The following is a 22,166-nucleotide window of genomic DNA, read 5'->3' on the forward strand; positions in this document are numbered from 1 at the left end:
CCCTCCCCGACGAGAAGAGCGGTCTTGGCGCAGCGACGACGAGGGGTGCGCGGGAGGAGATCGCCGCCCATGGCCACGGCCACCTCAGGGCGTGGACGAAGAACCCGTTCGCCCAGACCAGAATGAACACCAGGTGCGTCGCCTCTCACGGTGGCAACAGCCGCGCCGCTGCCGCTGAAGGGCGGTGCAAGGAACCCCGTCCAGGGCGTTTGCTGTGTCATTGGGTAAATCGTAGCGTACAGTGGAAGCAGTGGATCGGCTCAATCTGAACTCACCGTTCGCTTGCTTGCGCCTTGTATGGCAACCAAGTTTAAGGAACATGTCCGATCTGTGCTTCGTAGTTTCTCAATCTGCAGTCGATTAAAATTTCAGAGGAGAATTAGGATGCCCCATCGTTGGTCAAGCGATGGGAGGCGCTGCAGATTCTGATATAGAACATTGTGGTTCTATTTGTTAGTCAACCATCAATTACTGTTCATGAATCATGAAGGATTCATGCACGCGAAAGTAGATTGGTCAGTGCTCACAGCTCATTGGAAGAATAGGCAGTATTTTTTTGTAAGGTTGGCAACTTGGCATTATTGAAGGCATTTGTGTTTGGTTAGAGTTGCTCGGTTGGGCACATTTCACTTCAGTTATGCTACGCCTTGACTATCTTTCTAAAAGACCAAACCTTCCCCTTTTGCAGGTTACTAATGCTCTAGCTCAAGCAGGACTTGAATCATCAAATCTTATTGTTGGCATTGATTTCACAAAGAGCAACGAGTGGACAGGTTTGTTTGTTTGTTTCTGTTGCCTCGCTTCCTCCTGTTGCTTATGATTTCTTTTCTTCTACCAGGCAAATTTTCAGTTGTTAACTTGTCATAAAATTTTGAAAATTATGTGCTGATGTTTTGATAGATAGCTGCGATCTGTATTCTTGGGGTTCAAATGAAAATGGCTGCCTTGGTCTGGGGTATTTTATCAGTGACTGCGGGAGGGCCTTTTAAACATCCATTTTTATTTTATCCGTAATTGCGGGCCTGCAGCTGCCATATACACAAAGGAGAGCCTTTTAAACAATGTCTTGGCTGCTATTCCTCCAAATCTTACAAGTGAGGAGTGGTCAGCTGCATTGCCAAGGGCAAGGGCATTAGTTGTTGGTTTCGTGAAAACAGATAAAGACTTCCAAACAAAAGGTATGATTTGTGAAAATAGATAAATACTTACAAACAAAAGGCATTAGTTGTTTGGTTGATACATGAGAGTACAATACTAAATTGTGAAGCTTTGTTTTTCCATATGCATTGTTCTAGCAAATCAGGAATTAAAAACGATCTTTATAGTCTCAGTAAATGTGTCGGTTCTTGTTTTTTTGGTTTGGATCATGATCCATTTTTTCTAAAGCCTCGTATGTTCAGTTCATCCCTGCTATTATTCTTTGTATTCAACTACTAGGTTCATCAGTTGGATGGTGCAAACCAGAGCCCCAGCTACTGCAGTGCCCCTGAAGATTTCATCGTCGACAATTGCAAGAACATCTACTTTGCTGGGCACGAAACTACAGCGGTCACTGCCACCTGGTGCCTGATGCTCCTTGCTGCACACCCAGACTGGCAGGATCGTGCTCGGGCTGAGGTCCTAGAAGTGTGTCGTGGACAGACAGCGATGGACATCGACGTCCTTCGTCAGCTGAAAATAGTAAGAGACTCTCTCCTGGTTCGTGTGGCTACAAACAAATCATTCTTTTGGTGACGCACACTAACTAACAGTGGCATTAAAAAAATCTTTTGAAGCTTACAATGGTGATACAAGAGACTCTCCGGCTGTACCCTTCGGGGTCACTGATCATGCGTGAGGCCCTGACAGGCATCAGTCTTGGTGGAGTCGACGTCCCTCGCGGCACCATCATCCAAGTAGCCATCTCAGTGCTGCACCTGGACATGGAAGCCTGGGGTCCAGACGCTAACGAGTTTCGTCCAGACCGGTTAGCGAACGGAGCTGCCGCGGCGTGCAAGCCAGCCCACATGTACATGTCGTTCGGGTACGGGCCGAGGCTGTGCACCGGGCAGAACCTGGCAATGGCGAAGCTGAAGGTTGTTCTTGCGCGCCTGCTGAGCAAGTTCTCGTTCTCGGTGTCGCCTGGGTACCAGCACTCCCCGGTGTTTCGGTTGACCATTGAGCCGGAGTCCGGCATGCCTCTTGTGGTGACAAGGCTAGCATGATCCACCAAGCATCGGATTCGGTATGTGTGGCTGTGCCTGGTGCTACCGCTTCCATTTATAAGTTTGTTATTGTGACGGTCGAGAACTCAATCACATATTTTCCTTCTATAATTTTCTGTGCTCCATAGAGTTGAGTACATTTGTTACTTTGTATTTCTTAACTATGCGGCACTTATACAAGACCCAGCTTGCCAATTCTCTGTAACTGAAATTTACTCGCATGGTTTAGTACTAGATAATCACATCTTTAAATGTGAAAATGATGGTAGCTACATCCTGACAATTACAGAGAATAGGTTTCATGATCTGAGTACATTTATACAATCCTCCTTTATGAGTACAGAGAATAGGTTTCAATTACAGAGAATATTCCTTTATGATCTAATTCCCATGTTAGGCGGGTTAGTGTGAGGTGCACATGGGTTAGCATGCTTCTAATGGTAAATTTATAAAAAATCATAAGCTATGTATAACTAGACTACCACTAAATTTGTCAGGAATGGTAAGCTGAAAACATTTTTTAGGAGGGACTGGATCACCAGAGTAATTAGACATTAGCACGTTCACAAGACAAATGGAAACATTTCCCCCCTGAAAGTTTCTACCTTCTTTTCATAGGATTAAAATAAACATGATATGGTATATACTATATAGAAGTCAAAATAGAAGGATTATCAGTGAGTATCAAATCCAGAAGGTTACTTTCCACAATACTATTTGTTCTGTAAAGTTTTTTTCTTGCTTCTTTATAGACTTGATTGTTACTTTCCACAATACTATTTGTTCTGCAATATTATGCAGCGAGATGTTAACTGCGACTCATGATGTGATCTTGTTCATTTATACTTCTTACTTTGAACTGCAGATATGGAGTTTGGGTTCTCCAGATCCAAACTTCACACTTGATGGGCATCAAAAGGGTGTCAACTGTGTTGACTACTTCACTGGTGGTGATAGGCCCTATTTGATTACTGGTTCTGATGACTCCACCGCAAAGGTACAATTTTGTACTCAGCTGTATGTTTTGAGTGTTTGATTATTCTATCCAGTCCTAAGGTGGTGTGCTTTATGGCAAAATAGGTCTGGGATTACCAGACGAAGAGCTGTGTTCAGACACTTGAAGGGCATACACATAATATTTCTGATGTTTGTTTCCATCCTGAGCTCCCTATAATCATTACTGGATCTGAAGATGGTACAGTTCGTATATGGCATTCGACAACTTATAGGTAACATGTTTTTATTTATCTCTATGTTTGCTTGTTTATGTAAGCAGAGGTCTGTTCAATTTTTCTTTACAATTTGGCCATTATCAATTCTCCATCCTGAAACACAGATCTACTGACTTCTTCATAAACCTTGACCCTAAACAACTATCTTGTTTCTCGTACAATTGGGCATAGCTAATTTCAATGTAAAGGCTTATGGGAATGACATTGGTATTTAACTTTCTTATGGTTCAAAGTTAAAACACACGACAACTTATAATTCCATGGTGTGCTAACTTGAATATATGAGCTTATCTGCCATGTCCTTGAATGAAATATTCTTTGTTTTACCTTTTATGATTAATACCTTTTTATTATTTCCTATGATATCATGCAATTTCTCACCAAACCCTATCTGCGCGTTATATTTTTCCTATTTGCATGTGTGTCATGACCTGTCTTACATACACAATTACATTCCGTGTGTACACTGTGTAGTGACACGTAGGGTGTGAAACAAAAGGACAGCGATTAGTCTAACTATTTTGCTTATCAAAATCACAAATACTACTACATCCATTCCGAATTATAATACATTTTGCCTTTTCTAGAAACATAGCTTTTACTATGCACTTAGATACACACTATGTCTAGATACACATCTTATAATCTATACTACTTATTAAGGCTCTAAGGGTAGCCTGCCTTTTCTCGTTCTGCCTTCCAATGATCTCAACCGTCCATCCATGACTCTGTTTCATCGTCCGTCGGATGCAACGCCCGCAGCAACCAACGCCGAAACACGCCCACGCCTCGCGCGAGCACCGGCTCCCCCGATCCATCCCTCCTCCCCACGCCCCTCTCTCACCTAACTGCCCCGCTCCGATCCTGTCGACGGCGGCGGCCACCTGTTCGAACCGCGCGCTCCTGCTGCCGCCGCCCCTCGCTGCGGCGGCGACCTTGGCATCGGCCGCGGGGCGCGGCGGCGGCGGGTACACGTCCGGGGCGCCGACGACGCCGAGGTGGAAGCGAAACAGGCCCCACTCCGCCGCGGCGGGATGCGCGGACCCGGTGCTGCGGCGCGGGCGCGCCGAGCGCAGCCGCGGCGACGGGCTCGGGTGCGCGTAGAACAGGCTGCTCGACAGCGAGCGCCGCGGCGGAGGCGCCCCTGCGCCGTGGTCGGAGGAGGCGCTCTTGGACGACTGGCTCCGGCTCACGCACCCGCTGCTGCTGCCGCTTGAGCTCGAGCTCGCGCTGCGGCTGCCGGACCGTGACACTAGGCCCACGGTGGAGGCCACTGACTCCGACCTCGGCAGCGTGGCGAGTCACTGCCTCCGTCTTCCGCCCACAACTCCAGTCGGGCCCCCCTCCCTCTCCCCGTTGAGGCCCCTTCCGATCTGGAGTCGTGCCCGCCGGCCCGGCCCAGCTCCACCCTCCCGGCCCCTCCGGCCGCCGCGGGAGATGGCGAGCGGCAGCATCCCCCACCGCCGCCTCCTCAAGCGAGGACGAGGAGGAGGGACTCGATAGCGGAAGGCCGAATGGGCAGACAGCCGCGCCTTCGCTTCCACAGCTACAGGAGGAGGAGGAGGCGCCGGAGAAGCTGGCTCATGTGAAGTACAACCTCCGTGACACTCCAGGAATATGTGAGTACACGACGGAGAAATAGAAATGTGCACGGGCGATGTGTGCTATGGGTAATGATGGGCGGTGCATTGATTTAATTGGTTTTAAGCTGCGTTGCAGTTCCTCTGGTGGTATACGGATTCCAGCATTATATTTCCATGGTTGGTTCAATGATCCTGATTCCTCTCGTGATGGTCCCTGCTATGGGTGGCTCGACTGTGAGTTCTGGAATTGAATTTGTTGTATCTCGGGCACTATTACTGATTTATTGGGTTTCTTACTGAATACTAGGTTATATTTGGTCGTGTTTTGGTCAGGATGACATGGCGGCAGTGGTATCCACAATGTTGCTCGTCACCGGGGTGACTACATTGCTGCACATGTTTGTTGGAACGAGACTATCCACTTGTGCAGGGTCCATCCTTTGTATACCTGGCTCCTGCCCTTGCGATCATCAACTCACAAGAATTCTTTGGGATCAATGATAATGTATGCACAAATTTCTGTGTCTTATGTTGTTGCATGCCTAGAACATGGCAAATGTTTTAGTCATGCAAGGCTTGTTTGTTTTCTACTAGCAGTCCTGACTGAGCTTAACAATTTGCATTTCATTGCAGATTTCTAAACACATAATGAAGCACCTGCAGGGAGCTATAATAATTGGAGGTGCATTCCAAGTGTTTTTGGGATATAGAGGCCTCATGTCACTATTTCTTAGGTCTACCTTTTTTTCTTTTGATAAAATATAAACCTGTTTTCTTATCCCTTTATGTGCGCAAATCATTATTGCAAAACATGATTGGAAAACATGATTGGCCTTTAAAAAATGTTTTTGGTGCCATACACACTTAGGATATATAAGATCTGACCTGAAGTTTTGTTCTGATTTCTGAATGCCAAATATCTGAAGTCTATAACAACTTTTGCATGGGCTTGAAACCATCTAACAAGTAGGAGCAATGCACAGACATATTGTTGTATATATTGATGGCTTAAAAGCTACAGGGATCATTGTTGTTATGGGTTGGCCGCTTTGTGTTGGTTTCTAAGTGTAATTGTGTAAACTGTTTGTCTACCAGACATAAACATCTTTTCATGTTTCTGTAACTGATGACTAGAATTACTCATGCACCTCATCTTTTTGGTGTATAATTCACCATATGTTACAGTGACAAGTAGTAATACTCAGGGTGATATGTATCTTATTTGTGTGATTTGTCTTCATCTGCTTATTTCAGGTTGATAAATCCAGTGGCGATGAGCTCCACCTGCTGCTGCTTATAAGTTATGGTGCTTGTGAGACCTGTCATGGTTGCTTGCTTTGCTTTGCTTTGTTTAGAGATGCTCTCGCCATGGCTGCCAGTTGCACTGGTATTCAGGCAACCTACATTTGGTCCCTGCAATATAGTTGCTTCTTGAAAGCAGGTAGGTGGAGATGGTCGAGAAATTGAGACACATGGTTCTGCTGTCCTGGGTAACTTCTGCGACAAGCGCATTCGATGGTACAAAAGACATAATGGAAGCTCTTAGAAACAAACATACTAATCTAGCCAATGAGCTTGAGGTAAATATCATATTATTATGTTCTCTAAAATCATGTTAAGCTTTACTTTATTTATTTTGCTACATTTTGCTTTGATTTTCTTTTACGGTATTTGGCTACGTGCTTGGTAATACTGATTTTGAAGGCTGATTTGTTTGCCTGTCTAGAAAAACATAACAGATTTAATGGAGGGCTTGGTAGAGCGTATTCGTGCCTTGTCATTTCAAAGCATTGTGCGCTAGGAAATTTCTTGGTTTGACTACGTCTCAAATTCCAGGTACGATAAAGACTTCTTATTTCTTATTGTTTATTTTCTAATACACATATACAGATTTAATGGAGGGCTTGGTACAAGGCTCTTAGTTGATGCGCTAAATGTCCGACGCTTAGCAGGAGATAACCTGGCCCTTATAATGCAGTCCATAGCTACACTAATAACTAGATTTGCCATACGCTTAGCAGGAGATAACCTGGCCCTTATAATGCAGTGAATAGGTTGAACCTATAGGTATATACATCTGTGGTAGTTGACTGTATCTCTTGTCATCAGTATTGTAATTGTTTTAGGACAGTTTAGTGAATATGTTAGTAAGTGCATCTTATAATATGCATAAGCAAATAAGGTGAAGCTATATGTATATACCTAGATAAAACGGTACAATATTTATGAGCAATAAAATGTGAAAAAATAGAGGAGTAGAAAACATTGCCACGAGCAATTTGAACAAATGAATTGGGATGTGCTTTCTAATTCCCCGAGTCAAAAGCTACAATAGTAAGTAGGAGTAGAAAAGCATGGGGTTAGTTGGTTAGGTCCTAATCAGACAAACAGATCTATCATTGAGGAAAATACCCAATTAGTAGTTTCAGAGAATTCATTCATTCCAAATGGGCTCCAACACTGCTAATCAGATTAAAAGTTTTTTCATTGCAATAGTAAACATCGTAGTGATTTGACAAAAAAGACGCAGCCTGTATGCAGAGGTGTTATATCTGCACAACATATGAATATTTATGGTTCCCATGTGCACTCTAGGTTGTGCACTAGCTTTTAAGTTTGTTGCTATATTAAGTGGTCACAGAAGCATGATACTGAGGTGGCACTAGGTTGAATTTCCTTGTTTGCTGGACTTGGATGCCATTCAAGCTACCAAACTGAACGAGTACCATGCTGGTAATGGAAGAGTACCATACTAAAGTAGTTTGCATGCATAAACAGAATTCTGAAGAAGTACCATTTCCAGGTCACTTGACATCCAAGAGCGATGTGTGCAGCTTTAGGGTGGTGCTGCTGGAGCTCATGATAGGCAGACGGTCAATGGACAAGAGCCGATCAGCAGGGTAAGACAAGTATTATTTATGTACTTTATGACTCATGCGCTGTACTCTTACTTCAGCTGAGGCTTTGTTATCACTTTCAGTGTGTATGTGTGTGCGTGCAGGGGGAAGTAGGTGTAGGGTATTTTGTGGTGTAAAATATGTTCAATGAAAAACATCTGTAGTGTTAAATGAGAAACGGTTTATAATACGGAACTAGCTGGCTAATGCTTAGTGCAAATGGGGCAAGTTCCATGGGTTAGAAAATTCTGTGAGTGAAGCTGATTTAATTTGAAATGTGAATACATTGTCAGCAAAATTCTGTGAGTGAAGCTTGTGTGACATAGGAGAGTTCAAGATTAATGTTTAGTGCAACCATGCTACTCTATCTGGACACAGGTAAGGTTTTTTTGCTTGCCTAAATTGAGTTGAATAATAGCTTAAAGAACTGCATGTTAAACTTGCAGCTGCCATCATGAATTGGAGACCACGGATTAATGGGCTGCTTGGAAATATCAATGCAAACACTGGTGATCCTCAAGTTGGTATGTGTCACTGTTGTATATAACTCCTTTGTTTTTTAATAAGCGTATGACCCGATATTATTTGTGTTACACTAGAAACATACATGCATTTCTTTATTCTTTTATAGAGAAAGGAAAAAATAAAAAATGAGGCATGCATAGTAACTTGCCTTACCGATATGGACAGGTTGGGACATAGATCAGTTCATGACAGACATTGCAGAGGCTACTTTGGTTATGTCAAGTGTAGTTAAGAATGTGAGTGGCATGAACCAGCTCTCCCTTTTTACTCAAATCCACAGTTTGCCTATGTACTTCCTGGTTGCACTCATATAAGCTGCTGCATTTTTGTTTAACAGGGTGGACTTGCACCTGGTGGTTTCAACTTTGATGCCAAATTGTCAGTACCTTTTGTCATATTCTGGTGTGTTTTCACTGATATACTCTGGTGTGTGTGTACACTACATGTACAGTGGTAGTAGATATCTGAGGGTTGAAAGGTGCAGGGTGACGGCCACCTCAAATAAGAAAAGGTGGTAGAGTTCCAAACTGACCCCAAGAAGTTCGAAGGCTGCCTCTCGGCTTATGTTGGTAATCTCTTATGGAACGTCATTGAAAATGACTTGCGAGATTTCTTCAGCTCATCGAAGATTGCATTAGTAAGGTTCGTCATTGACAAAAGAACTGGGGGTTCCCATGGCTTTTGTCATGTTGATTTTCAAGACGATGAGGCGCTCGAGATAGCTATTGTGTTGGATCAGTCCAAACTGGAGGGTAAGCCTATCAAAGTCACGTATTCAGTCAGCAACTGGGGCTGAAGAGCGAAGAGTGTCCCATTGCCAGTGGTTAGTACCAGTGAACTTGTGTTGTATGGTTTTCGCTCCTTCAGTTTTGGTTAAGCTACCAGTTAGCTTGTAGTGAAATGGTTTTACTGCCTCAGTTTTGGTTGAGCTTTTCGCCACTTGAAACAAGATTTTTTAATCAATTCCATGATGCCAATTCTTACACCAAACATATGGCATATGTAACCCCTCTATAATGAGATTGAGTTTCATTAAACTTGTATACCATCTCATGGTTTTGTCCTTGGAATGAATGTTTTCGTCAGGTGCGGTACTTCTTTGCAGAATTGCAGTGCAGGACATGTGAGGCCCCATGTGGTGGAAGCCTGGGTCGGTTCCGGCTCCGTCTCCAACATACATTGTAGCTGTGAGCTATTTTACCTCTCCTCTTGAAATGATCATGAGCACATGAAACTATTGTACGCTATTTTACTTCGAGAAAAGCTCCCATCCCAGGGCGGTCTCTGTGGCATCACCATGAAGAACTCCCATCTGTGTCCGCGCCACGCTATCCAAGGAAGGCGATTCAGACGCCCCGGATCGACGCTCTCCAGGGAACAGTAAGTCAGCCTAACCACTCTCTGTCAACCCCACAATCCAATCCATCGGGAACTACGAGAAGGTCAGCCAAATTCTATAAAAAAAGTCGTCTACTGAGTTTTGGCAGCATTCATGAGTAGCCATATAATGTGGAGTTACGACGTCAATGAGCCCTGCCTGGACATCCATGCAACATAGAGGTTACCCTGGAGGTATGCAAGCCATGCTTTGCATTTATTTTCACCACTCGGCTGCAAGATTTTAAGAGAATGTATATGAAGTTAACAGTGCGTCGATTACGATTTATTAGAGGTCTACACCAATCCATTGGTGTGCAGTCTGTCCTATTTTGTTTTCTGTTTGTTCTTTGATCCTTATCACACTTAGGGACTTTGTAGACTCTGGAATTTTAGTCACTAAGGTATACAGAAAGACTCTAAAATTTATTTTTTCTGCACACAATCCAGAAAATGTTTTTTGTGTGTTTCTCATTTTCATTTGGTTAAGTACATTTATGTTTCTCTAATCTAAAATGGAACTATGAGGCGGCATGTGGAACTACAAATTCATGTGTTGGTAATTAAATAACTAGCAGATAGAAGAACACTAGGAGTCTGGTATAGAGTCCAAATCATTGACGAAAAAGAAACTATTTACTATAACCTTCATAGAGTTGTAAAAACATATGTTTGGCACTTACAATTTCAACATTTATTTTTGCTAACTTGTTTGCCTAAATTCTAATGTTTGACGCTGGTACTATATAGATCAGGTTGCAGAATAAGACTTGAAGCATAATTTGTGGGAGCATGGTTGGTTTTACTTATATTGAATAAACTTTTAGTGGCTTCCATGCTATATATTATGCATCTTTTAAATGTTGCAGGAACCTCTCTTCTGTTTAGTAGTCGAGTTTTAGTCTGGCAGTCCCATTTTACTAGAGAAATTAAGTTAATTGTGTGTTTAGGTAATCTACATGAACATCTAATCATGAAATCGACTATGGGTTGTTTGGGAATGCCTCTGGTCTGGTGTTTAGACGTGGTTGTGCGGATTGTCTACACTAACATTGTAATCGTCTCCACTAATCTTCAATTTCTGACTTTTTGTGTTTTAGGCTTTCCTCTTCTTGGACCTACTGAAGCAGGTAAAGGTGTTTTTTCTAGAACAACTTTTGATCTTCCCATCAGTGAGGTCAGTCGTCCTCTACAAATTTTAGTTTCTATAGCGTACTCTATTCTTCTGTACGACATATATGTTCCAGACTGGGAGTACCAGATAGCAGGCCCTGGTTCCAGTTCCATAGAGAAGTCGTTCTCTGTAAGTGCAAATTGTCGCTGCATTCTTCTTTACTTATCTCCTCACAAGTTCAGTACACAAGACAGAAGAAGCGCTAACGTTCACGCTGCATTCGGATATGTTAGGTGAAATGCAGAGTGAGAGGAGACACCGGACCAGCTTGCAACGCTATTAGAATGGTCGACCATACGATCCTAGGGATCGACCACCTCTATAGACGGTCAGTTTATGCGTGCACGAAGGTTTGATATGGGATGCGATGCGACACGGACATCTCAGTTTTCTGCTCCCCTGTCACAAAGCTCAAATAAGAAACTACAGCAGGGATGCAATATAGATTATCCAGAGAATGGGTCTCTTCCACCTGACGCTCCATCGTGGTGCCAGGCGCCATTTGATCCTGAAGGCCTCCTCAGGTCAGTGATTCACTAGCTCCTTTTGGTCGCTGCCCATAAGCCTTTCTTGCAATGCAAGTTCATATCCAATCGAGTGTTAGTTCTTACTGTCACTTGCTCGTGTTTCAGCTCCGTTATGGCGATTGTCACTTGCTTGACCGGGCTCCAGTTTGGGCATGTAATTATACATTTCGAGGTATAATGAATGCTGGTCTGTGATACTAAGGTTGATAAATTGTTCCTTTTTAGCTGTGTAAAACATTCTTACATTCCCCTCCCCGTGCTAAATTTTACCTGCAGAGCATCGAGGAAGAATCACCAGTTGGTTGGTCCCTTCCTTCAGCATGAGCTACACTCTGGCTACTGCAGAGCACCGTGCTAAATTTTGTTCTAGCCTTCGTAATGGACTTCGTCGGTAAGTATTCACCAAACGCTGATCAACCACACGCTTGCTTACTCCTAATCCTGAGCGCTTGAGATGAGATGAACTTACTGAACAATTTTTTTTTCATGTTCCTTTTTTCAGGAATGCGAATGAATAAACCACTATACACGATGAGCTACACTCTGGCTACTGCTGGCGCTGTGGGTCTTCTCTTCGCTGGAATCTATGCTCTTGTTGGCCCCTCTTGAACCTGAGAACATGCATATGAAGTTTTGTTATAGTTATCTAACCATTTTCTGATTCTATGTTCTCTCTACTGTTTGACAACAACACATCTTTTATAAATTAATTATTAAACAAAACGAGGCGCAAGACTGGATTGGTAATTCATATATTCTTTTGTGATGCGAATATATTCTGGTAAAGACATGTTATCGTGGAGGTGGTTCACATCTGATTCTATTTTAATTTTCTTCATACCTTCTTAGCAATTTTATCTTTTTCTATGATTTTTATTACATATAACATAATTGGCAAAACAATATTATGTATGATTACCATTTGCTATCTCTTTCTACAAGTTATGACCATGTGGGGGAATTTGTAATAGTGAAACAACTAAATTAAAAAAGCCCACAAATAGATTATGAAACATTTTCTCATAACAATATAACACCCATTTTGTATATAAGTTATTATGGTATTATATGTTAATGTTGCAACAATGCACTGTCAATATTGTATGAGTCTTTGAATGTAGTAGAAAAGTCTTAGGCACATTATTTTAGTTATTATGATATGAACAACCCATTTTATATATGGAGCTCGTGGCAATGGCAGCCCCGCAACACGACGATGGAGCCCGTAGTGTGCCCAGGCTCATGTTTCTCTGCAACAATGCATTGTTTCCCATGAGGGCTCCCGTCACTATTGCGTTCACGCTGTCTGTCGCTAGAACCTTGAGCAATTGGAGGCTCGTTAATTTGTGTTCCGTCGCAACGCACGGGCACATACCTATATTGTATATGCTCGGACTTAGAGCTAAAGATCCAGAAATGAGGAAGCAATTCTTCAAGCTTTACCATGATACAATTTTGTAAACATTCTTAATCTTTAAAAGATGCTAACAAGAGTATAGAACAACAATTAATATTTCTGCATTTCAACGTATCTTATCATAACATTTTACTCCGTAGCAACGCACGGGCATACACCTAGTATATATATATATATATATATATATATATATATATATATATATATATATATATATATATATATATATATATATATATATATATATATATATATATATATATATATATATATATATATATATAATGCATGTCCTGGAGAGGTAGCGCCAACTATTGGCACGGTCACGGTGACGCATCTGTTTGCTACGTCATTCAATTCGTACGTACGTGCAGTGGGAGCCCTCGTTGCAAGGACGTTTAAAATTTCCTACCACGCGCGTGCTGTCCAGTCCAGTACGCCTTGCTTGGCACGTACTACTACCTGTAGGCTATAGCTAGCTAGCCCTGATTGCAAGTGAAGAGGCCAGCAACCCAGGCTTCATCATCGGCTACCATATGGAGCACGAACGTGCTGGAACGGAGAAAATGTGCATGTGTTTATCGTGATATCGATCTTTTTAATTTCTAGCTTGTTGATTTTGTCGAATGATTAACCGATAGTAATAGGATTCATCATGGCATTGATACGAATAAGGAGCATGTACAACCCCCATTTAATATGTGGTCTTTAATTAGAAGGCTGAGTGAAAAAAAATATATAAGAGCTGTGCTCTTCATAAAGAGTATGTCTCTTCATGACTTATCATACAACTACATTGATGATCTAGAGTTTCAGGGTTGTACCATGCCATCTCTTAGTCGTAACTTATTCTTAAAATAAAAACCGAACCGGTGCGTTAGAGTTGTACTTGTACATGCCCTAATATCCAAACACCAAATAAGGAAACGCCGTGCGAAAAGTTGTCATGCGGCAGGTAGTAAAAGCCTCGTATTGGAGTCAACACAAACGTTCATGCTATTATATCTTGTCCCTGTTTGGGTGCTGCACGTGTGCGTGCTTAAAGGGAAGGTGTTTTATAGTGCATGCGCATTGCATGGCCAGGGGAGGGGAAAAACATGTACCCATACTGTTGATGGAGTCGTACATGACCTTCCTTCATGTACACGAAGCCACTGCCTTGCCTTGGCGAGGAAGGCAGTACCGGCAAGAGAATGCCATTAGCAGAATTGTTTAAGCACACGAGAGAGAGAGAGAGAGAGAGAGAGAGAGAGACGGCTCATTGCATCAGATCAAGATCCAACCCCTGCTCACACAAACGCGCATCGCATCGGATCCCCAGGCGGCGAGGAGCTCCACCACCACATGGCACCACACCACACGCACGCCCTTGATGGGTGCTGTCCTTGTCCCTGGCAGCAAATCACTAAACAATGCTGCCGTCCACGACGACTGATGAGCACACACACGGTTAGTTTTGTTTTGCATGCATATGACAGAAAGGTCATTAGCATTAGCAGACACCAAACAAAACAAGAGAGAGAGAGAGAGGATGAAGACTGGCTGATGTGAGTGAAGAAAGCTGCTGCCATGGTTGGCTGGCTGGCTGAGATGCACGCACCCACTCGTGCAACGCCTACTTTATTTTAGAGACTGCTCTGATCGTCGATCCTCCTCCTAGTACCATTACCTCCATGAGACGAAAGAGAGAGAGAGGAGGACGAGACGTCTCCTGAATCGAAGGGGAAACGAAAAGTAAAGAAAAGAAAATACTACTGTATGTGGTGGACGCTGAGCTGACCTGAGATGAGAGTGAAGGGACGTGTGGATGTGGAGTGGAACGTGCTTTTTTTTGCAGCAGCAGCGCCGCGCCGGGCGGGTATGCAGGCTGGGTGCGGAAATCAAGGCATCCCCATCCAACCAACCAGCCAGAGGTTTCAAGGGGCAGGATTGGATTGACGGATCGTGCATGGCCAGGCCACATCGCACGTGGCCGCAAGCAGAGCAGAGGAGAGGTCAGGTCAGGTCGCAGGAGGAAGGAGGAGGAGGAGGAGCCGCCCTGGACGCTGGAGCAGCAGCAATAGCCATGGCCAATGCAGCATCCTCTCGTCGTCCTTGTCCTTGAGACGACATCACTCTGCTTCTCCCAGTTACCTTACTCATGTTCACGCCCGCCCCCATTACCATGGCCGTCGACCCGGTCCATGCACTGCCTGCCCAAGCCCGTCGCATACCTCCTCCACGGCTCCACGCCTCCACCCACCCGCCCCAGGGCCCAGGACAGATCCATCCAACGCATCCATGGACCGGGTCCAGGCCCACCACCGAGCGAATCCTAAGACACGCACACGCACACCCACGAGGCACGCACGGCACGGCACGACACGAGCGCTAGCTTGACGCTTCCCACGCCAGCAGCGGAGGATCCGGAGCTCGCCTCGCCTGTCGCCTCATTTAATCCGCACGCCCGCGCCCACCGCCCGCCCCCCTCCAGTCCCCCCACTGTGTCCGCGCCGCCTCATTAATTAACCTCGCTACCGCGCGCGGCGGCATCCACCTCCCTCCCTCCGCTGCGGCCAGCCAGCCATGAAGCCGCCGGCGGCGAGCCCGGGCCGCGCGGAGAAGCCGCAGCTGGCGGCGCCGGGCCTGGCGCGCCTGCTGCTCAGCAAGAGCCGCCGGGGCGCGCGGTCGCGCCGGGCGCCGCCGGCCACGTCGCCCATGTTCGTGTCGCGCGGCGCGCGCACCCGCGCCGCCAACGACGGGGAGCCCTCGTCGCCCAAGGTCACCTGCATTGGCCAGGTGCGGATGCGCAAGGGGAAGAAGCCTGCGACTGCGACGGCGCCGGCGGTGGGGAAGGCGGCCGCGCGGGACAAGGGCGCCGCCAGGGGCGGCTACTACTACTACTGCCGCTGCCTCAAGAGGGCGTTCCTGTGCGGCGGGCTGTTCGCGTCCGACGCGCGGAAGCGGAGGCACGAGCCGCCGGCGGAGCGCGGGCGCCGCTCGCCCTGGGTGTTCAGCAGCCGGGACGTCGCTGTTGCTGCCGCGCCCAAGCCGCCCGCGGACCCGAGCAGCGGGCGCCGGGCCGAGGACGAGGTGCAGCTCGGCGTCGGGGACGTCGACTTGGGGTCGACCGGCCGGGACGGAGAACAGGAGGTGGGGATCGGCGACGGCGACGGCGACCGGGACGCGCCGCTGGCCGTGTCGTCCGCCACCACTACGCCGCCCAAGAACGCGCTCCTGCTGATGCGCTGCCGGTCCGCGCCGCAGAACCGCACGTCGCCACTCACCTCCCGGTTCCCCTCCACCGCCACGGCGCCAACGCCGGCGCCGGCCAGGGACGCCCTCGCCGCCGCGGCGTCCCCGTTAGCATCCCCATCCCCTTCGCCTTCTCCTTCTCCCCGGAAGGCGCCAGCTTCGGCGAACGAGGACGGCGTGGCAACGCAACAAACAGGAGCGGTGGCAGCGCCAGCGCGTGAGCCGCAGCTGGTATTGAGCGGAGAAGGAGAAGAGGAGGAGGAGGAGGAAGTAGAAGTAGAAGACGACGACGAGTTCGATGAGTACGACGAGGAAGAGGAAGAGGAGGACGAGACGGTGCGGTGCTCATCGGCGCGGCCGCTGGTGCTGCAGCGGTGCAAGTCGGAGCCGGCGACGACCGCGGCCGCGAAGATGGCGGCGGGACCCGCGACGAGCGCCGGGTGCTTCTGGGCCCACGGAGGGAGCGGCGGCCGGAGGAGGCACGCTCCGCCGCCGCCCGGCGCGGCGCCGGCGGCGGTGGCTTTGACCGGCCACTGAGACGCAGAGGCGATGGGGGACTGTGGGTGGTGGTGGACTTGTGATGGTGGCGGGCCCCGTTCTTTTGTTTTCTTATGCTGTTGAATCTGGATTCCTTGGTAAGTTGTGTAGTAGTAAATATGTGCGCTCACTTAAAAAAATCCTGTAAATTTCTTCACTCTGGTTTATTTTGTAGTAGTGCACTAGTACTCCTGTCTCCTACTATCTGTTAGCAGTTCATTAGTAACAAAAATGTGTTAATCTATACACATACACATATAAGGCGACTGCTCAATCGCTTTCACGAAAGCTACGGCTCCAGTCTCAGCTCAGCTCGCTTTCATGACAGTTACATGTGGTCCGGCGATCAAATATGGGAAATGATGCCTTGTTCTTGGAAGCAAACACCATCAATGAAACATGGGATGCCTGCCGCTATGCATTTGCGAGATGTGATCTGCCTGCTGGTCTCGTCCCATTTCAAACCTAGCAGCAGTACTCGTAATAATAATAAAAAAATAAAAATGTGAGCACCGTGCCATCTCGAGATCTGCTTTTCTATTTCCTTCCTCTGGCGCAAACCGTGCATGGGGGACAGGACAGACAGCAAGAGAGACGAGCGACGCTACGTGCGGCCGTACACCTCACATCCACGCTACAGTGCTTCGGTAGCTCTTGTGCTACTGCTTCAGGCCCAGGCGCACAGCTAGGCAGCTTGCATTTGCTCTCGCTCAATGACTCCTCCGTGCAATGCCTCCGATCAATGAAATGACTTGCACTGCAGGCCTCAGTAGTCACGACAGCTTGAAGGACTAATAACGATGCAAAGGTATGATATTCTCATGATGTCTTATAGCTAAGGACTAGTCTGAAAACTTAAATCCTCTCCAGGGAAATAAGCTAACTTTCTACTCAATTCTCATAAATCTAAAAGTGAATTTTAAGTTTCCAAACTAGCCCTAAAAGTTACATTCCTACAATTACTTTAACAACCTGTCTTCTACCGATCAAGCTGGCATCAGAGGATGGTCAGCCGAGCAACAGATATATTATTTGCGCCCAGAGCATGATTTCACCATCTGTGCACCGACGATGTGCTTTCATGTTCTGAAAGAAACGACGTTCTTCGTACCCAGTACTCAATCCCAGCGCCTTTCAATCGCCAGGGTTCATAAAGCTGGTACAATCCACCACCACCTGCAAGTTTACATGTGCGATAGGCGGCAGATGCTCTGCTCCAGGCAGATCACAGCAAAGTCCGGAGACTGCCGGTATGTCCTATGCACCTGCACTGAACCCACATAGTAAAGAGTATCGAACCAATAATACAGCATGTTGCACAAAGAAACTTGTCATCCTGTAGGGCAAAATACAGATCACTTGTATCGCATGACATCATGGAGATTGCCCTCTGCTACACAAGACTTTGGCATGGTCAGTCCCGCCATGAAAGCTGCAGCTGAACCAAAGCGGGAGCGACCACTTCGCAACAAGAACAGATGAACGGTCAGCAGCTCCGACTCAAAACCGAAGGGCTCTCTGTTTATTGACCACCACTTCAAGGAATAATTTATTCTCCATCAAACGTCAGGGTAATAAACATCTAAATTAGCACCCAAACCCTAAATACAATGATGGTACACACAACACATGTATTTGTCTTGTGCCAAGTGATGGCCCCCTATTCCTTTATACCCAGTAAATGTCAGGGACAATGTACAGCCTGCTCCACTAGCCACATTAAACCACTCCCAGTTAGAAAATATCCTGTACCAACCTGAAATACAAAAAGACACATCAGTTACCAAATGGTTTCGTCAGTTGGACGACAAAGAAACTACAGGCAATCACATTGATTCAACTCATGCTAAACAATCAAGCAGACATTTTGAATCGACTAATCTTCACAAAGGCAGTGATCTTAAAGCATCGCTTAGGCAGATAACGCACTCGAGGAGAGAAAGGGCCCCCTGATGCCTAGCCAAAAGCAGTGAAAGCCAAGGTGATTGGAGAGCAGAACAAAAAATATCAATAGGGAACCAACCAGAAAGGGCATGAAGCTGCCTCCTCTCTCAACCCCACCAAATCTAGCACCGCCGCCCACCGCATACCCCCACCTGGGTCATCTGCGGCGGCGCGGCAGCGGCAGCGAGATCCAGAAGGGATGCATGATAGAGATCGGTCTGTCAGAGAAGAATAGCGAGGGGCAGCAGTGAGAGGCAGGAGAGTGGAGGCCAGGCTGCATGCGCGAGCAAGAGCAATGTGCACGACGTGAGTGGCAAGCAAGTTGTATAGAGATGAAACCCTACACGATGTAACCAAGGATACAAATAGTATTAACAGAAGTGTAGGCTATGATCATTCAGTGGATTGCTGATTAGATCCTAACAGTTTTTGTTTGCTTCTTTTTACCCTAGTCAACTTCATTTTTGGTTCATGGGGGCAATGGATATCATCTCCAATGCCGTGTTCAACATGTTTAATTACCAGCCAGCTACTTGAATCACAAACTTCAATGTAGTTCATCAAACATAGCAACAGATCCAACACATACAGAGGTTTATCGTCTATCCTTACCATTAGATGAACTCTATGCAGATCCCACTTGGATCATATAGAACACTTGAATCTTACCAGGTTAATGCAACAAAGCATCCACACTGGTGTATCTCTTTGTATCAACCAGAATAACCAGATAGCCCTCCACAGTAACGATCAAGATTCTGGAAGCCAACTTTACCAGATTAATAGCAAATTCAGCTATCCCAGTGTGATGTCCAAACTACTCTGAATCAGTATCTAATGACAAACACAGACGAGGCCTAACAGACCGCGGTTGGCGAGGATGAGAAAATATATTTTCAATCCTTTTAGGATTTAGATTAGATCCAGTGCATCTGTCATTGTTCATGCTTCCAAGAGCAGAAGCTGCAATCGAGAACAAAAATGTTACAACAATAACATGAATAGTATGCAGATAGCTGTCGTTGAGATCACAACAGCAATAGGTTAGAAGGTTAAAACTTTCAATGTTCAATTCATAGTTCTTTTTGTTACCGGCAAATTCTAAAAAGAACCATCGACCACAAGCAATTTAAGAGTTGCTAAAATTCTACTCATGCATTTTATTGACTAGACAATTAAATAGTTTATAGGCTTCTATATTTAAGATATCAGACTTTGCACATTTTCTATGGGAAAAAGTATGAGCTAAGATGCCTGCCTTCAAAAGTTAACCTCGATGATCCTGGAAATGCTTGACAGGCTAACAAAAAGAAAAGGAGTGTAGCAAACCATTATCCTTAGGAGCAAAATGATCCAAAAAAAGAAGAATTAAATTCATAAAAGGGAGACAAACCAGCATCAAGTAAAGGTTCAACTCCTGCCTCTTTCGATGAAACTTTTGGTTGTGATTTTAGACCGCCAACACTTGTAGACTCTTCATTGCCCCCTCCACCAGCGGCAAGCGTAAGCGATATCCTCCAATCGTTAGGGTGGACTCCATTTGGAGTATCAGAACGCTCACTCAATTCTTGCTGAAGGGGAACAGTGGAAGGTTGACTTGGAAGAAAAATTTGCAAAGATGGATCGTCACCTGTTAATGCCAGTGGGTTATCAACCAAGCTTCCATGCACATCATTACTGTTTCGGCAAATTGAAACATCGTGAGCTGCAGAGGGGTCCTCTATTCCAACATTACAGCCAAGAGAGTAGTCTTCTGGTGCAATAGTAAAGGAATTATGTGGAGCAACAAAAGGATTGCCAACATCAGTATCAGTCACAAAAAACTGAAACCCTTGCTCTGGTTGTGGGTAAGAAAGCATTTGCCAGTTATTTATTTCAAATTCACCAGTGTTCTGCCTCAATAAACCAAGACCACTTGTACCAACACTAGCATCCTCCTGGTACCTTTCAGGATATCCAGATCCGGCAGCATCAGTGACGAAAGGAAAACTGTCATCATTTGTAGGAGTATTTTCATAGACAGCTGGCGGCTGAACAGTCGGGTCATTTTCTTCATCAGAATCACTAAGAACAATGACATCTGCAGCATTATGGTGTGGATGTTGTGGTCTATCCTCTGTATTGTATGTCTGACCAAAGTTGTGGGCAAAACTGTCAAACTCTTGGTTCAATGATATATCAAATTGAATACCACCCCCTTCTTGGTTCACACTTACATCTTCGCCATCTCTGTAACTCCCAGTGGGGCTACTGATCATAGGCACAATGTTTGGTGTTGAAAACCCAGTGTTATTTTGGATGTGATTTCTAACCACAGGTTTCATATCATCTGCTTTACTGCTAACCTGCCATAATCCAATAGGGTTTTTTTTAATTCCAAGTTTCAAAGTTCTATGTTCATCAGAAGCACCCTCTCTCTTGAACTCATTAACACTTGCGACACCAGGGTTTGTATCTTCCTTTGAGTCACAAAGAGTACCATCAGGCATATGCCACTGAGATAAATCTCTGGTAGCGGCATCACCCATCACACGCCATGACCCATCAGGTTTAACATCAAGTTCATTAACATCTTCACTGCAATTGTGCAACTACGACAAATGAAAACAGAAATCAACTTACATAACAAATTCTAGCATAAGGCATAAAATATGAGGCGGAAACCTACCAAAGAAGTAATCCGATTGAAATAAGGATCAATCATCAAGTTCTCGAGAGAGTAATTATTTAAACATATTGGGCATTGCCACTGCACAAAAGGACAATCAATCAGAAAGGTAGGATACAACATATGAAAAAATGTCAAATGAAAAACATGATATAAATTAATCATGAAGTGTGGAAAAAGAAAAGAACACTTATATATGGTAAAGATGATCCTTCATCCATAGTCCTTGTACCCCCCCCCCCCCCCCGGACCACTGTCCAAGGGTAGTAGTTTGGCGAACCTTGCATGCATCTGAAGCACGGCATGATCAATTAATCATGCCCATAAAATTAACCAAACATTTTTCATCTTCACTATTTCCTACTAGAAAACACTTGGCCTTTTAGTCCCAATCAAGTTGGGGTAGGATAGAGTTGAAACCTAACAGAAGCCACGAGTCAAGGTTCAGGCACGTGGATATTTGTTTTACATACACTCCTATTCAAGGCTAGATCTTTAGGTTCCATACTTTCAAGTCTTGTTTTACTATCTCTTCCCATGTCAACTTTGGTCTTCCCTTGCCTCCCTTCCCATTACTATCACACTTTAGGATCCCACTACACACTGGTGCCTCTGTAGGTTTCTGTTGAACATGTACAAACCATCACAATCGGTGTTGAACAAGTTTTTCTTCAATTAATGCTTACCCCTAGCCTATCACGTATATCATCGTTCTAGACACTACCCCTTATATGGCCACAAATCCAATGCGACATTGGCAATTTTGCAATACTTATCTACTAAACATGTCATCTTTTTGTAGGCCGACATTCTGCACCATACAGCATAGCCGGTCTAATCGGCGTCC

At 45.4% G+C, this 22,166-nt stretch overlaps 4 protein-coding genes and 2 long non-coding RNA genes across 17 annotated transcripts in view; 4 read left to right on the top strand and 2 right to left on the bottom strand.

Annotated features, from left to right (window-relative positions):
- The first annotated feature begins 495 nt into the window (after positions 1–495).
- On the top strand, positions 496–2,204 carry LOC109940384 (cytochrome P450 714C3). The gene is made up of 6 exons (XM_020539895.1): positions 496–507; positions 689–773; positions 1,029–1,178; positions 1,296–1,330; positions 1,438–1,680; positions 1,776–2,204. Exons 1-6 carry the CDS (start codon positions 496–498, stop codon positions 2,202–2,204), a joined length of 954 nt encoding a protein of 317 aa, XP_020395484.1.
- A 1,898-nt stretch (positions 2,205–4,102) lies between these two features.
- On the bottom strand, positions 4,103–4,737 carry LOC103630947 (uncharacterized; the record flags this gene model as incomplete). Its single annotated transcript, XM_035960272.1, has 2 exons — positions 4,103–4,128; positions 4,191–4,737. Coding segments are annotated over 2 exons (573 nt in total), but the record flags the coding sequence as incomplete, so codon positions are not given.
- A 1,723-nt stretch (positions 4,738–6,460) lies between these two features.
- On the top strand, positions 6,461–7,959 carry LOC103629186 (uncharacterized). Its single transcript, XR_002263222.1, has 2 exons — positions 6,461–6,599; positions 7,854–7,959. It is a non-coding gene; the product is annotated as an uncharacterized lncRNA (long non-coding RNA).
- Positions 7,960–8,931: 972 nt separating this feature from the next.
- Positions 8,932–12,242, top strand: LOC103629187 (uncharacterized). The gene is made up of 7 exons (XR_002263223.1): positions 8,932–9,264; positions 9,528–10,013; positions 10,919–11,121; positions 11,226–11,516; positions 11,625–11,691; positions 11,796–11,910; positions 12,022–12,242. It is a non-coding gene; the product is annotated as an uncharacterized lncRNA (long non-coding RNA).
- Positions 12,243–15,469: 3,227 nt separating this feature from the next.
- LOC100275842 (uncharacterized) lies at positions 15,470–16,861 on the top strand. The gene has a single exon (NM_001149825.2). It carries the CDS (start codon positions 15,502–15,504, stop codon positions 16,705–16,707), a length of 1,206 nt encoding a protein of 401 aa, NP_001143297.1. The 5' UTR covers positions 15,470–15,501; the 3' UTR covers positions 16,708–16,861.
- Positions 16,862–17,994: 1,133 nt separating this feature from the next.
- The window catches only part of LOC100381570 (uncharacterized), a 47,130-nt gene continuing 42,958 nt past the window's right edge, over positions 17,995–22,166 (bottom strand). For 6 of the 12 annotated variants that reach the window (XM_008649798.4, XM_008649797.4, XM_008649801.4 and 3 more), the window contains exons 14-18: positions 21,320–21,400; positions 20,045–21,242; positions 19,910–19,951; positions 19,264–19,614; positions 17,995–18,463 (exon numbers count right to left, since the gene is read on the bottom strand). In XM_008649798.4, coding sequence (XP_008648020.1) covers positions 19,469–19,614; positions 19,910–19,951; positions 20,045–21,242; positions 21,320–21,400 — 1,467 coding nt within the window. In that variant the 3' untranslated portion in view covers positions 17,995–18,463; positions 19,264–19,468. The remainder of the gene's footprint in view (positions 18,464–19,263; positions 19,615–19,909; positions 19,952–20,044; positions 21,243–21,319; positions 21,401–22,166) is intronic. The other 6 variants (XM_008649799.3, XM_035959662.1, XM_035959664.1 and 3 more) reach the window with 2 other exon arrangements.

This window comes from Zea mays, chromosome 6, assembly GCF_902167145.1.
Source record: "Zea mays cultivar B73 chromosome 6, Zm-B73-REFERENCE-NAM-5.0, whole genome shotgun sequence".
Classification (NCBI taxonomy): domain Eukaryota; kingdom Viridiplantae; phylum Streptophyta; class Magnoliopsida; order Poales; family Poaceae; genus Zea; species Zea mays.